General features: G+C 53.3%; 4 protein-coding genes across 4 annotated transcripts; 3 read left to right on the forward strand and 1 right to left on the reverse strand.

Annotated features, from left to right (window-relative positions):
• Positions 1-286: 286 nt before the first annotated feature.
• Positions 287-1531, forward strand: A1O5_05276 (uncharacterized protein; the record flags this gene model as incomplete). The annotated part of the gene is made up of 1 exon (XM_007745877.1): positions 287-1531. One exon carries the CDS (start codon positions 287-289, stop codon positions 1529-1531), a length of 1245 nt encoding a protein of 414 aa, XP_007744067.1.
• A 449-nt stretch (positions 1532-1980) lies between these two features.
• A1O5_05277 (uncharacterized protein) lies at positions 1981-4207 on the reverse strand (the record flags this gene model as incomplete). The annotated part of the gene is made up of 2 exons (XM_007745878.1): positions 1981-3946; positions 4002-4207. 2 exons carry the CDS (start codon positions 4205-4207, stop codon positions 1981-1983), a joined length of 2172 nt encoding a protein of 723 aa, XP_007744068.1.
• Positions 4208-5316: 1109 nt separating this feature from the next.
• A1O5_05278 (CAMK/CAMKL/KIN1 protein kinase) lies at positions 5317-8571 on the forward strand (the record flags this gene model as incomplete). Its single annotated transcript, XM_007745879.1, has 2 exons — positions 5317-6520; positions 6572-8571. 2 exons carry the CDS (start codon positions 5317-5319, stop codon positions 8569-8571), a joined length of 3204 nt encoding a protein of 1067 aa, XP_007744069.1.
• Positions 8572-10756: 2185 nt separating this feature from the next.
• Positions 10757-13768, forward strand: A1O5_05279 (uncharacterized protein; the record flags this gene model as incomplete). The annotated part of the gene is made up of 3 exons (XM_007745880.1): positions 10757-10768; positions 10790-11048; positions 11103-13768. 3 exons carry the CDS (start codon positions 10757-10759, stop codon positions 13766-13768), a joined length of 2937 nt encoding a protein of 978 aa, XP_007744070.1.
• Between the last annotated feature and the right edge of the window lie 1080 nt (positions 13769-14848).

The raw sequence follows: 14848 nt of genomic DNA on the forward strand, positions 1-14848 counted from the left end.
AAAAGGCTGCAGAAGGTATAGAGAACAGAGTACCTCGTACAGAGGATTCAATTGCGATCAGGTGAAGTGCAGTGGTAATGTGGCCTGCCAGTGGATCATAGAAGTCGAGCCTCACTGCCTCATCGCCTCACCTGGCTCACTAGCCTGTCAAACCAATTCCATGCTAATAATACTCTTCTCGGCCCACTGTATTTACCCCAGGTTTCCAGAACTTCAGCCCAACCAGGCCGAGGATCGACCACTTGAGTTCAGTTTATATTGCCTCTAGATGCCTAACCGTCTCAGCATGGCTTGTTACTTGATTGACAACAAGGATGCGCTCGAGGTTTTCGTCAGTGAGATCCAGGGCATCTCCAATGACCCTCCATCCTTCTACATCGACGCAGAGGGTTCCAACCTGGGACGATTCGGGACCATGGATCTTCTCCAAGTCCACGTCCTGCCATTGCACGAGACCTTTATCGTCGACGTCTTCACCTTGGGGCACGCGGCATTCGATACCATATTTCAAGGCAACTCGCTCAGAATGCTGCTGCAGTCGCCGTCCATTCCAAAAGTCATTTTCGATGTTCGCAATGACTCGGATGCCATGTTCCATCACTACAATATAGCCCTGAGCGGTGTGGTGGACCTGCAGATGATGGAGTACTTCCAAGAAAATCGATCGAGTAGAAACTTGGCTAGCTTGAGACACTGCATCGAGCACGACGCCACACTCTCACCTGAGGAGATCCGGCGGTGGAGTGAAGTAAAGGCGTCAGTTCTTCACCCAAGAAGGGACAACGCAGATCCAAAAAATTTGCCCTCCCAAAGACGACCTCTGGACGAGAACCTCATATTTTATGCTGCAGGAGATGTCGAGCACCTGCCCTTGCTGCATCGGGCATATTGTCAAAGACTGACAGAGGAAGGCTGGCAGGCCGTTCACATAGAAACTGGAAGAAGGCTTCGACGCTCGATGCAGCCTAGTTATGATACTGAGAGCAAGCAAAAAGGCAAGGGGCCATACCGAATTCTAGGCCCACGAGGCTACAAGCATTTAAAAGCGAAAGCCAGCACCCCGCAACACAACGCTAACAAGCAGAAGGCCAAGAATCACTTCAAGCCCAAGGAATCTTCCAGCAAGGCGACGGGAGCGCAGAAACCGGACAGGAACGTGGGCAGGAACGATATGAACAGCATAGGAGCTCCCTTGCATGGTCTACTGTTGACGGGTGGCCCATCGGGAACCTCTGCCCAGGCACAAGAGGTAAGTCCAATCGCCATCGGTTCGATTGTTGGCCAGCTCACAAGTCGCAAAAAGACTACCATGACTCCGCTTCGCCATCGGCCAACTGCATTTGTGAAAGATGGACACGCTCAACAAGGAGGCCGAAAGAAGAGGAACAAATCACGACAATGGAATAGGAGCAGTGGCGCGAACCCCCAACAGACCCATGAAAATTTACTGGATGATCTGGATTGGACATTGTGCGATAAAGATTGCGGCTGGTGTGGGCGTTGTTACAACGGGTTTGATTTTGATATTTGAACAACTCACAGCAGGGCGGGCGCGATCTACTTCGACCACGCGTTCATGCTTCCGATGGTCGAAGTGATCGTCAGCCCTCAAGTTTGACGACGGAAAGCTGAGGGTCCCGCCCGGTCCAGGGTATGTCGACGGGCCACGATAGATTGATGCGGAAGATTTTCCCTCTCACCTGCATCGGCAACGACATCCCACGGCGCACGTCGTTCAGCGCATGTCTATTGTGCCTTGGGAGTCCAAGTCAAAGGATCGGACACATTGGCGGAGCCAACTCCATCGGACTTCGTGTTCTGATCACGTGGGTGCGAGCCAGGACGGAATGGGATTGGTGAATCGTCTTCAGCCTCGTCGCCAGCCATAATTTGAACTCTTTGCAAAATCCAGCCTTGTCATAAGCGATCAGTCGAGTCGAGCGGAAGCATAGGTGCCCAAGATGCATTCCTGGCTTCCCATTACTCATCATCTTCATCATCACTACCAAAGATTGCTTTGAACACAGCCTGCCCGGGCCTTTGCTGCTCGAGCGCCTCATTTTTGTCCGGGTCTAGCGGGGCAGGCTCATTCTCCACCATTGTTGGCGTCGACGGGTGGTTGAATCGAGCTGCTGCCTGGCTTTTATCGACTTCTGACCCTTCGTCATGTTGGAACCCTGCAGATGCGAAAGACCGAAATTGCGTCGCTGCAGGGCCTGGCTCTCCTGCAGTAGAGGCAGTTCTACTTCCCTTCCTACCTTCCCCCGAAGCTGCATGGGCCGGCATTGGGACATTGAACCTTTTACAGAGTAGCCTGGTAGGGTAGAAGTTGATAACGGACCGTGTTATCGGACCAAACATTCCTAATTTGGCAGCTGATTCTGCAGGGTCCTCTGGCTTTGTCTTTGGCTTGGTCAATAACGAGGACCCGGCCGTGTCGCCAGGTTTACCATCTTGACCTTGTGGAAATGTCGATGAGGAAGTAAAACGACTAGCCATCAAGCCGCTGATGGGTTTAAATACCTCAGCCGCTCGCGCGAACTCTTGCATCTCCAGGACCCAGTCATCCCGCCTCATGTTTTCCGCGCGAGGTAGCTCATCGCTCGACCTTAGACCCGCTTGAATCTCGAGGAAAGTTCGGTACCTCTGTCGCTTGTTTTCGTCCTCAGCGTATGGCATCCAACCACCAACTGCGCGGTTCAGGGCTTGAAGCGCTGTATCTCGTTCAAGTTGAGGAACCACAGTCTGGAGGTCGTCTGTGGCCGATTTGGAAGGCTCATAACCACTTGGCGGCGGTTCGCTCCCTGCTGCAGGCAGGTTTTGACGACCTGATGCAACGACCAGTCGATCACGAGTCGCGGGTGTTAAGAAGTCGAACACCGACTTTCCTGGAAGTTGTGACTCCCCTAACAGTGATGCTCGGGATTTGGCCGTGAGATTGGACGACTTGGCCGCCACAGCTGCTGAGACAAATGTGGATGGAGTGTCTGCTTCCGTGGCTGGCGAAATGGAAGACTTCCAGCCTTCGGGAACCTCCGGAGGTCTGTACTTCTCATCCTTTATGGCCATTGAGCTCAGGGAGTCTAGTTCATCTGCCAGAACAAAGCCATCAGGTGGCAATCGGCCATCATGACACTTTCTCAGAACTCCTTTCAAAGTTGCCAGTTTCTTGGAGATAAATGTGGGTTTGGTCTTCACAAGAGGATTTGCAGCGCTTCCTGAACTCTTTGATTTTGACTTCGACGTCTTTTCACCCGCAATGACCTTGTGATAAGATATCTTAGGACCCATAGAGTAAGGATCCTCCTCATCAGAATCATCATCATTGAGTACCCCAACACCAAATCCAGTCCTTTTCCTTACAGGTGCAGGCTTCTTCGTTGGGCCGAACAGCGGTGCAGTTCCCTCCTCGTCTGAGATTTCGACAGAGGGTCCAGGCCTGAGATTCTTCGTTGTGATGTTTTGACTTGCTGTCTCCTCTTGGTCCTGCAAGTCGCTTTGATATCCCAGGCCTTTATGGTCTGTCTTGCGCACGAATGATACCAGCTTGACATCATCTGGGGCAAAAAGATGTATCTGCGCAGGTTCGCCGTCCTCTTCCGCTTCTTCGCCGAATTTCGCTGCTCTTCGAAGTCGAGGACCGATGCCTTGGCCTTCACGCCAACCCATTCTCTTGAGCAACTTGGAACCAATAGTTTCATCTAAGGGTCGAAAAATGTCAATAGCGGCGGTCTTTCGCACCGCATCGTGCTCCGTGCCAAATCCTGCAAAGTCTGACGAGGTATTAAGTGTGCGCGACTCTTCTGCTTCACGAAGGTCTTCTTCGTCCATGAAATCCTCCGGCTTCTGTTGTGGTACAGTCCGCGCGCCCTTTGCGCGGTTCTGCCGGGATGAGACAAAGGAAGAAGGCGTCCATCCTTCCTTGGAGCCTACGGTGTTAAAATACCTGTATCCACCACTTTAGCCATTGTGCCCTTGAGGTCATTGCTCCGAGTGCTCACCCGGCGCTGAAGCCTCCTGTGAAGGCGCCGTGCAAGCGTTTCCGTCCTCTTTCATCTGTGACCTCCTGCTTCCACACTGGCACAAAAGACCCATCGTCTCGGATATTTTCATCTAGAGGAGGCAGGGGTGTTCCGTACAGGACGAAGGGCGAAGACTGTTTTTGAAGATCGGCTTCGAAGGCTTGCCGAGATCGCTTGTAGGCCATGTTCATTTACTTGGTACATGGTCGGAAGAGGATATACAAGAGGGCCAGACTGAGGGGGCCACGGGTCGGAAACCCGTTGAACAAAGTGCTGCCTATGACTGCGGGCTCATGGAGTCGATTATTCGCACTTTCTCTTCTTTTTTGGCTGAGTAGCTGATGATGCAAGTGGATGGCGTTGACGGTTATCTTGTCTGGCGGACAAAAAGAGTGGACAGCTTGGACAGTCTTGGACAGTCCACCGGAAGTTGGCTGTCAGACGGCCGCCGATTCCAGGGGCGCCTACGCGTCAAGATCCTAGCAGCCGGCACCACGGCTTAGGTCTGATACGGGCACCGATCCCAAGCATCTGGTTAAATGCCGCGTCCACTAATCACATCACTGGGGGCACCAAGGGAGCTCTAAGCACGTAGTCTAAACTGACCACTCGCCAGTAGCTGCGGTGCGAGCCCATTGTTGGCCTTGGACTTGGTAGACTGCTATTATGCAGAGCCTGGAGGTTGTCGCGGAAGCATTAAATCCCCTCATGCGTGTTTGTCAGGTTCTGTGAACCGTGCCTTTGCCTGCGCCCATCAATCAAACCTTCACAACCTGATCCCAACTTCAATCTCCAGGATCTGAACAACTTGAAACACAGCATTGGTACCATCATTTCGCCTCAGGTCATCAATCTCGTTTGCTCCGCCGTCACGACTTCCTCTACCGTCCTCCCCGCCCCAATCTGCGTTGGACCTGACAGAGCTGCGGTCATCTTACCATCTGCTGAGTTCGCCTTCGAATGCATGCGAGAACCCGATGATACTGCCAATCGGGCTATCTCCTCCTCACAGTGATCTCTCCGAGCGTCGTCTTGAGATTCACACGCTCTTCGACCCGTAGGCGACGATACGAACCCGATACTGAATCGAGCATCTCCCGAACAAAGCCTTGTGGCTGCAAAGCCCAAGGGCTCAAGGGGGTTTGACGTTGCCTGCCGTCCGTGCGCCTCATACCGGCAGGCAGTGGGTACTTGAATTCCTCCCGCAAACGTAACACTCGATCTGGTCTCCGATCAAACAACCGCAGAATCTGAACGGCGACCCGGCCGACTCGTCTAGCACGGTTGACAAAACATGGCCACGACGGCATCACAACAGTCTCCGTCGCTGGTGCGCAGTCACTCGACCTCCCGCAACCCTCCCTCTTCATATGCTGCCACTTCGCCCTCACAGCCATTAAGGACGCGTTCTACGAACGCGAGACCCTCAAATCATACCCGCTCTGGATCCAGAACCCATGAAAACCCTCCTCAGTCCAATCCTACCGCCCTTGCGAATGTCGCTCGCAGAGATTTCGAACAATCAAATGTCGCTCGTACGACTTCCTCGCGTCGCAGCACGTCTCGGGACGGGCGAGGTGAATATCATTCAGAGCCTTCTGCTCACGGGCGATCCTCCTCCCGACCTGGATCTCGACGGAACAGTCAAGATCTCACCGCAGCTACAACAGTAGTTGCCAACGGGACAACTTCGCAACCTCCGCCCAGTACAACCTCAAGGACTGAGACGCACTCCTCGCAAACCTATCCCACAATCGGTCGAAGACGGACATCTATTACGTGCCAGACAGGGACTTGGTCACTAGGGAAAACCATTGGTCAAGGCAGCATGGGGAAGGTGAAGCTGGCAAAGAACATCGAGAGTGGAGAACAAGCAGCTATCAAAATCGTCCCGCGACAATCAGCCGACGAGCAGGGGAATCCGAAGGATGAGCGCGCAGATCGTTCAAAAGAAATCCGAACAGCCAGAGAGGCTGCCATGGTGTCATTGCTATGTCACCCTTACATTTGTGGAATGATCGATGTTCAGAGGACCAACTATCACTGGTACATGCTTTTTGAGTACGTGAATGGGGGGCAGATGCTAGACTACATTATCGCCCACGGCAGGCTGAAAGAGAAGCAAGCGCGGAAATTTGCTCGTCAGATTGCAAGCGCCCTGGACTACTGCCATCGAAACAGCATCGTTCATCGGGATCTCAAGATCGAGAATATTCTTATCAGCAAGACCGGGGATATCAAGATCATCGACTTTGGCCTTAGCAACCTTTATTCACCTCGATCGCTTCTGAAAACATTTTGCGGGAGTTTGTATTTTGCGGCGCCGGAATTATTGCAAGCTCGTCAGTACACTGGCCCTGAGGTTGATGTATGGAGTTTTGGGATTGTTCTTTACGTTCTCGTATGTGGTAAAGTTCCATTTGACGACCAAAGCATGCCTCAGTTGCATGCGAAAATCAAAAGAGGTGTTGTTGACTACCCTCAATGGCTGACAGCTGGTACGTTTCGGTCCTGATTCCTGAAGTCTCCCGCTTTCTAACGTCTTCTAGAATGCAAGAATATCATTTCACGCATGCTCGTGGTTGATCCACGAGATCGAGCAAGTCTCCAGGAAATAATGAACCACCCGTGGATGACTAAAGGTTTCAACGGCCCACCGGACAATTATCTTCCACATAGGGAGCCTCTTCAGTTACCGCTCGATCTAGAAGTCATTGACAAAATGCAAGGCTTTGATTTTGGTTCTGCGGCATATATTACCGAGCAGCTCACTCGGATCCTCGAATCAGAGGACTACCAGAGTACTGTGCGCAGAAGCGCCAAGGAAGACTACAGCCACGCCTCGAGCAGTGGAGAGAAGAAGCGTGGAGTGTTCGACTTCTACAAACGACGAAATTCTATCAGTCGGGAAGGTCTCTCGGCACCATCTTCTGAGGCTATTCGAGGACAAGACCCTATCAATGCTTACAGTCCACTTATTTCAATATATTACCTCGCACGGGAGAAGCGTGACCGAGAGCGACAACAACAAAATCCCGGTGCGCTAGCCATGCCCATGACGGAAAAAGAGGCGCCTCTCAAACTCCCTGCGCTGCCTACACCGGAGGCTGCACACACAAACACGTTTGCCCCAGAAATGCCAGGAGAGAAAGCCACAGGTGGCCGGGCGCGACCCCGTGCTCGAACAAACGGAGAAGATGATGTGGCGCATAGTACGAAGACACTTGAAGCCCCTGAGCGAAAGCCTGCTCCCAGTGCAGTCTCCCCGACTGCCATTCCTCAGCCTGATCAGCCTGTAAAGCGCGAGGGCACCGCCCTAGGTCTTTTGCGAAGGTTTAGTACTAGACGCTACAGAGACCGAGATATGGAACGGCCCCAACCCCCTCCCGCTCTGAATATTCAACCTCCGGCTGATTCAGTAACACCTCCGCGGAAGTCCTTCTCTGTTCGACGCTCACGGAGACGAGACCCCAGTCCAACAACTCATCATCAGGGAGGCAGTCAACCTCAGCATGAGGGTCTACTCAGTGCCAGTGGCGGATTGTCCAGAGCCGGGAAATTCCTAGGGAGATCGACCAGTGTCAATTCAGCCGAGTATCGGCCACGACGCGTTCTGCACAGGGGAACGTCGGGTAACGATTCTCCGATGCTTGCGCCTGAGCCACCGCCCACCAGCGGCTCTGATCAATCAAGTGTGAACGCCGGCCGGGCTGGCAAAGGCGTGGAGCTTACAGACAAGCCCGCTCCCAACGCCAGCCCCATGACGACGCCACGTACTCCTACTACTACACGGACCAAATCTCTGGGACATGCACGTCAGGAGAGCATTCAAGCCCGGCGACGCCGTCATGAAGAGCGACGAGCAGAGGCCAATGTGCCCGAGGAGACGGATGCTGAAATGCGAGATGAGGTCGACGCACTCGATACACCTGCGATTCCCGATACCCCCGGAACAGAAATTTCCAAGCCGGCCAGTCTCAAAGGGTTGTTCTCGACGTCGACGACCAGCAGCAAGCCACCCGAGTTTATCAGGCACGACATTATTCGCGTTTTGAATCAGCTTGGAGTGCAATATACCGTGATCAAGGGCGGCTTTTCTTGCAGACACGCGCCCAGCATTAACCTCGAAGGAGTCAAGGAACACGTGGCTGGGCTCGATGAAGACCGGAGTGGACGCGTGACAACCGGACATCAACGACGGATTTCATTTGGCGGAGCGTTCCGGGGCAAAGAGAGAGAAGAGATTAGGGACGACAGGTTAAGCCGACATCATACGAGAAGGCGACAACCAGACCAGAGTTTTGTCACCAACTCCGAAGGGTCGGATGAATATTTGCAACAGAATCGAGGCCCCGATACTCACGACGGGGCTGCGACAAGGACCCGGGTACAAGAGGACAGTGGTGAGCGATTGGTGCTCAAATTTGAGATTGCGATTGTCAAGATCCCTCTTCTTTCACTTCATGGCATTCAGTTCAAGAAGGTGCAAGGGGGAATGAATCAATACCGGTCAATGACCTCGGCGATTCTCAACGCATTGAGATTGTGATGCATTGGGCAGCCAGATGGATTTCCTTTGTTACGGCTTAGCGAAACGCAAATGAAGCAAGCACAGCGCAATAGTCATGGGCAGCGCGGTTTTACTGTGGGTGTACTGGGAACTATAGGGGAGTGAGGTAGAGACTGCTGAGCAGTGATTTGTCAACTTGATGAACGGAATGCCAGAAAACGCAGGTACCGAACAGCAGGAGCCATGGCGGCAGGCAAATCTAGTGTTTTTCCCACGCCTACCTGAAAGATGGATTCTCGTCGTAATGAAGAGTATCGTGATGAATATCAATTCAATGGCGTGCAGTGACCAGCTCCTTTTGGATATTCCTCGAGCGAGATTCCACCACCATTCGTTGGCGCGGGCGGGGAAGGGGAAGGGGAAGCGATCGACGGCCGTCGGAGACGAAGGGAATCGGAAAAGATCCGTGGCTTGCATCTTTTTGCACCTTTTCAACTCCGTGCAAGGAACGATGGATACCCAGAGTACTAGGTACCGAGTAGTGAGAAGCAATTTCAGCCAGCGGATTCGGGGGCGCAGGCATCTCTCACTCAGCAGTCGGCTCCCAAGTTAGGACCGCGTAAAGAGAGAGATGATGTAGGATAATAATAACAGAGCGACTGAGACATTGCTGGACAATTTGTACTCCCTCCTTTCGTCGGGTGAGAGATCTGGAGTTATCATCAGCAGGTGGTTCACGGGCCTAAAAGGGTCAAGACCAGGCAAGCAGGGATAGACGCCTACTAGTAGAGGCACCAGAGGGCATACAGTAGAAAAGGCACCTCCCGCCCGAGTCACGGTTGACGGCTCGAGGGTTCTAGGGTTCCTTGGGTTGTAGGTGCCCCACGGGCCACTCAGCGTGTGGCCCCCAGGGCTCATGGGCTCCAGAACCCACCCATCACCCATCACCATCGGGGATCCAGACTGTCGAACCGTCTGTCTCCAGCTTTTGGCTTGGGTGATTTTTCCCAAAAGCGAACTCCTCAAACAAGCCCGACAGACAAGAAACATCCGCAACCGCAACCGCAACCGCAACCGCAGACACCACCAACACAACCTCACTTCTCTCTTCTCTTTCCATCCTTCTCCCATCCCATCTCATCCGTCTCCTTCGTTGCAGTTTCTGTTCCTCGATTGCTGCTGCACTCTTCGTTCTTCATTCTTGACGCCATCCAGGCTAGACTGTAAGCGGGCCGCTCGCCAGTTCAACACCCTCCTTTTTTAAATTATTCTTGTGCTTGGTTTGCGAGGTCCCAAGCTTCCTGGGGCCCTGTGTCTCGGTCCCGCAATTGTGGTGACTGCGGCCAGTGCCTGCGCCCTTTCCAGCCCAGCTGGTCACAGTTGCCCGGTCCCCATTCCCATTTCCACCTCCCCTTCGACTTTTTTCCCTGAGGCTCGTGCCCTCTGACCACTGCATCTGTCACTGCCAACGACCCTCCCTCCACCGAGACATTCAAAGCCGCTCCGTTGCTGTCTCGCTGTCTATTGTCGAACCCCAGGATTTCAGAAAACCACAAATCCTCCACACCACAAGCGCAGTCGGGCTGGCCGGTTCCTGTCGATTCAGCTCCTACCCAGAGCACCTCCTGTGCGACGTGGCTACCGACACGGGCAGCTCATGGCCTCTGCAGCCAGCATTCCTCCCCCGAATTTGAATACTGCTGTCAATCCCCCACAAAATAATGGTTTAGCAAGGGCCACAATGAGATCAAGTAGTAACCAGAAGGCTGTGGATGCAGGGCGCAAGCAGAGTCCCGGTGGTGGAGGTGGTGGTGGTGACGGAATTTCAAGGTATGTAAACGCAACCCGAGACTTTCCTTGCCCGCCTCTGCAGGCTGGCCTACTCTGTTGCCCCTTTGGCAACTTACTCGTCTCGCCTTGGAAGAGGTGCGACGCAGACATGGTTGTCTACTTCGACGTCAATTCCTACAAAGGTTCTCGCTAATCAAAACAAAGTGCCAGGCGGCCGCCTGCTCAGAAGGTCTGGGGTTCGTCCTCGAATTCATTCCAGCAACGAGGCTCCATGCCAATCCACCAGAATGGGAACACCCCTCAACCCAGGAACACAAACGTTACGAGGTCTGCCACCGCGCAGAGGGATGCAGGCATTACAGACAAACAAGCGCACGAGAGATTGATGTTCCTTTTTGGGGCGGCGATAGTATACTCAGGTCACCACCCCCCAATGGCCGAGATGGTAACTAACATTTAGTGGCAGGGCTTGAACATCATCGTCACATCCAAATCAGGAGAGAAGTTCGAGGGTTTGTTGTCTGGTTCATCCCTCACACCAGCTAGCACCAAGATCACTCTCAAGATGGTTAGAAAATTACAACCTCAGGCGAACGGTGTTGCATCTCGGGAAGCGGCCTTAGTTGGTTCGAGTCCAGAGCATGCAATGAACTTCGATTTGAAGGACATGGCTGACATGACAATCGCCGACTTCTCTCTTCCTGAGACCTCAAAACTTACCAACGGTATGGATGCTCGATCCGACCCTGTCAGGGTGCGCACTGACACCATGCCCGCAGGTTCTTCCTCGACCTTTCAGACTGATACCGATATTTCTGGCAATCAGGTTCGAGGCGAACGCGAACTTCAACGATGGGTGCCAGAGGGACCAGACAACACCGACTATTCGCTGGGGTCGGGCAATACCGCTCCTTGGGATCAGTTTGCTACTAACTCTCAGTTGTTCGGCGCTAAGAGCACCTATGACGAGAACCTTTACACAACCACCATCGATCGTAACGCGCCTTCTTACAAGCGCCGGGAAGCCGAAGCCGAAAGGATCGCGCGGGAGATTGAAGGTTCAACGTCGACAAATGCGCACATTCGCGAGGAACGTGGTCAGGCCCTGGAGAATGACGGCGAGGACGAGGAAGAGAAATACAGTGGAGTTCGTCGGGATGAGCAATCCTACTCCCCACTGGCTGTTGGCGGTGCGAACAAATATACACCGCCGGCGAGGCGTGCCCCTACTGGCCAAGCAACTGTTCCAGGAGCGCCTGTAGATCCCGCCATCATATCCGCACAGCTGTCACGACCCGAGCCGACCGTGGGGAACACCCAAAAAGCCAAACATGAAAGAGAAGGTCCTGTTACTGCCGAGAAGAGCTCAGCGCCCACGGCAGACAAGCAGCTATCTGAGCCAAATGGCATGGCCTCGACACAGAGCGCTCCGCTCGACAAGGTTGCCAAACCCGCTGCTCAAACGACGTCAAGCAAGCTGGAGCCGACAAACGTAGAGCCACAAACCAGCAATAAAGGCATCCCTCAAGGTCCCACTGAAAATGTCGAAGCCAAGGTCCTCCACCAATTCCGCCAATTCGCTGATCTCGAGAAACAAAGGGTCATCGAGAGAAGAAAGGCTCAAGCAAACCAAGATCGCGCTGCTAAGTTAAATGAACTTCTCCGTTTCTCGAAGACATTTAAACTCAAGACCCCCATTCCGAGCGACCTGATCGGGATCCTGGCTAAAGACCCTGCTAAGCAAGAGGCTATCGTTGAAAAAGCACAAAAAGAATCCAGCGAATCAACTTCCACTGCGAAGGCGAGCCCTTCGCAGGCCCCAGTGGCCAGCAACACCACCACTACCACCACTCGCAAAGCCGACGTTCCACAAGCTCAACCGCCTGTGCCGGAACGACAAGTGTTCCATCGTGGCCGTGGGGGATTTCAACAAGGTGGACGGTCTGACCGACCCGCAGGCCAGCAACAGCCACCGCTTTTCCCAGGTCGAAATAACAGCGCTCCATATCAATCCAGATTTAGTGCACATCAGCAGGACCGCAAGGGTATTCAGCCACCTCCCATTCCTGCACCGATTCCCATTATTGAAGGCCGTGTTCCTCCAACTGGGCCCATGGCCGACCAAACTGGAATGACTAGTCCGCAGAGATCCAACATGCACACTCCAAATTCCGCCATCTCTGGAAAGTTCAATCTCAATGTGAAAGCGTCCGAGTTTCGTCCAACTGCAGCCTCGTTCAATCCAGCTGGCCCTTCGCAAACTCCTTCGAGCCCTGGCTCCACCCAACGTGCGGGATCCATCTCCAGAACAGCTTCTCCCTCCGTGTTCTTTGGTAACCGAAAGCCGAAGCCAGCTTCCCAGAGGCCCTCCATTGCCAAAGACTTCAACCCTATCGTTCGAATGAAAGCCGAGCATACCCACAAGAAGGCCACAGATGGTGCAAAACCCGAGGAGGTGCAGAAAGATTATAGCAGCAATGGGGGCATTCCGAATGCTTTCCAAACAGGACCAAGATGGACTGTCAAGCCCGAGAACGATACAAAGACCTATGAGGAAGCATTCGAACACCCCCTGGCACCCCCGGTGGTCTCACCAGCTCAGAGCCGCTCATCATCGAGCCATCATATTCCATACCTCGGGCAGGGTATGGCAATACCTAATGGACCTGCCAATATTCCACACATTTCAACGCCACAGCACTTGCCACACGCTGGCCCACACCAGTATCCTCATCAATATGAGGATGGCAGTCATCGGATGCAGTACGGAGCAGCAACTCCAGGCGTGTTCTCCTCGCCCAATATGGCTTCTCGTCAAGCATCGGCGTATGCTTCTCCCATGACACACTCTGCCCAGCTCTCTTACCAATCGCAACCATATTTCGGGACACCCACTGGCCAGATGCCAATGCAAATGCGACCATATCCGGGCACTCCTGGCATGATGCATGCTCAAGTAGGGCAGATGAGTGCGCCAATGATGGTCCAACAGCCTTCAAATGGTCCGTACATGGCGGTTCCGCAGCATTTCAATCACCAAATGCAAATGTATTCTCCAAACCCCAGCCATGTATACCCCCAGCAGAATGGGGGATACTCCAGTCCGGGACGCATGGCGCCGATGATGATGCAGCAAGGATCACAGCAAGGCCACCCGCCCGCGCCCAGCATGATGTTTAGCGTATCCAACCAAGGAGCAGCGCCGATGGCATATCCACAGCAACAAATGGGAATGCATCGCGGCAGCTATGGTGGAGGGCACCAATACGGTTCTACACCTCACCAGGGGTATGCCATGCAGCACCGAACCATGAGCAGTGGATATGGCCAGTTGCAGCAAAAGATGCACCACCAAATGCCGCCTGTTCATGGGCCTGCGATGAACGGGCCTCCACAACAACCAGCATATGGCCAGCTAGAGGGAGTTCAGGACGATGGCAAATGAACAGTCATGGTGCATTGCTCGAAATTACGTTCAACCATTATTTCTAAGACCTTTCTGGTGTGCCACCACCACGACGACACTGGCAGTCTTGCCTCGTGACAATTCGGCAATTGAAGCCAAACATTGGACCCCCCCCTTTTTTTTTCAGTCCGATGCGCCTTTAAAAACGGTATGTTGCAAAATTCGGAATTTCATACATCTGCTAACTTGGCCAGTGCAATAACAGACGAGATGGAGATTCACCAACCACGGAATAATGACATCGCCGACATCAGACTGGAAATCACTCTCCCAACGGGGCTTGCAGACATTTTATTATTCCATCACAGAAGTCCTGTGGGTCTTTGAGGCTGCGAACTATTTCCATTGCGGGTTGGGAATGGAACCAGAATCAGCCATGCAGCAAGTCACGGTGCTGGAGCAGGGAGCACCAGCGATAAGAAACAGTTGAAGGCATCAGGTATCGACAGGAGGAAGAAGTCAGGATGGGCACACAGGGCTTTTGCAGAAGCTGCATTTTGCTCGTGGGATGCGGCGGGATGTCGGATCCAGCTTGCTGCTAGCCGGAAGAAGGAATTGTTGATATAGCTCAAACCACAGAAGGGGAATTCAGCGGAGCAAGGCAGCAGAGGAAGCAGTTGTTGGCGTTTGAGAGACAGAGTGAGATGGTGAAATAGGGAGAGAAGAACCGTCACGAAAATGAGAGGGGGAGCCCCTTTCTTTAAATGCATAGCTGCTTCTTGTCTCGAGCCGCTCACTGCTGGGATGCTGCGAGGATTAATCGAATCGCTCCAGTTACTACTGCAACTACCTGTACCTGGGACTCCAGACGGTATACTCGGTACTCGGTACTCAGCAGGTACTGGGTACATAGGTAGGTACCCTGTGCAAGCTGAGGGGAAACAAATGGCGATCGGGATCACGGACTTGACTTCTGCACGCAGCCCATCATTTTAGCTTCTTAGCTTGTTCGCTTGGTCTTGGTCGCCTCGGCTGCCGTGATACAGTACAGTAGAAAGTTCTTTTTTGGGCCTTGTCTTGCCCGCTGAGCGTGCCACGTAGCAAACCTCCCTCCACCGC

The sequence above is a fragment of the Cladophialophora psammophila genome, assembly GCF_000585535.1.
Source record: "Cladophialophora psammophila CBS 110553 chromosome Unknown aczJe-supercont1.7, whole genome shotgun sequence".
Classification (NCBI taxonomy): Eukaryota; Fungi; Ascomycota; class Eurotiomycetes; order Chaetothyriales; family Herpotrichiellaceae; genus Cladophialophora; species Cladophialophora psammophila.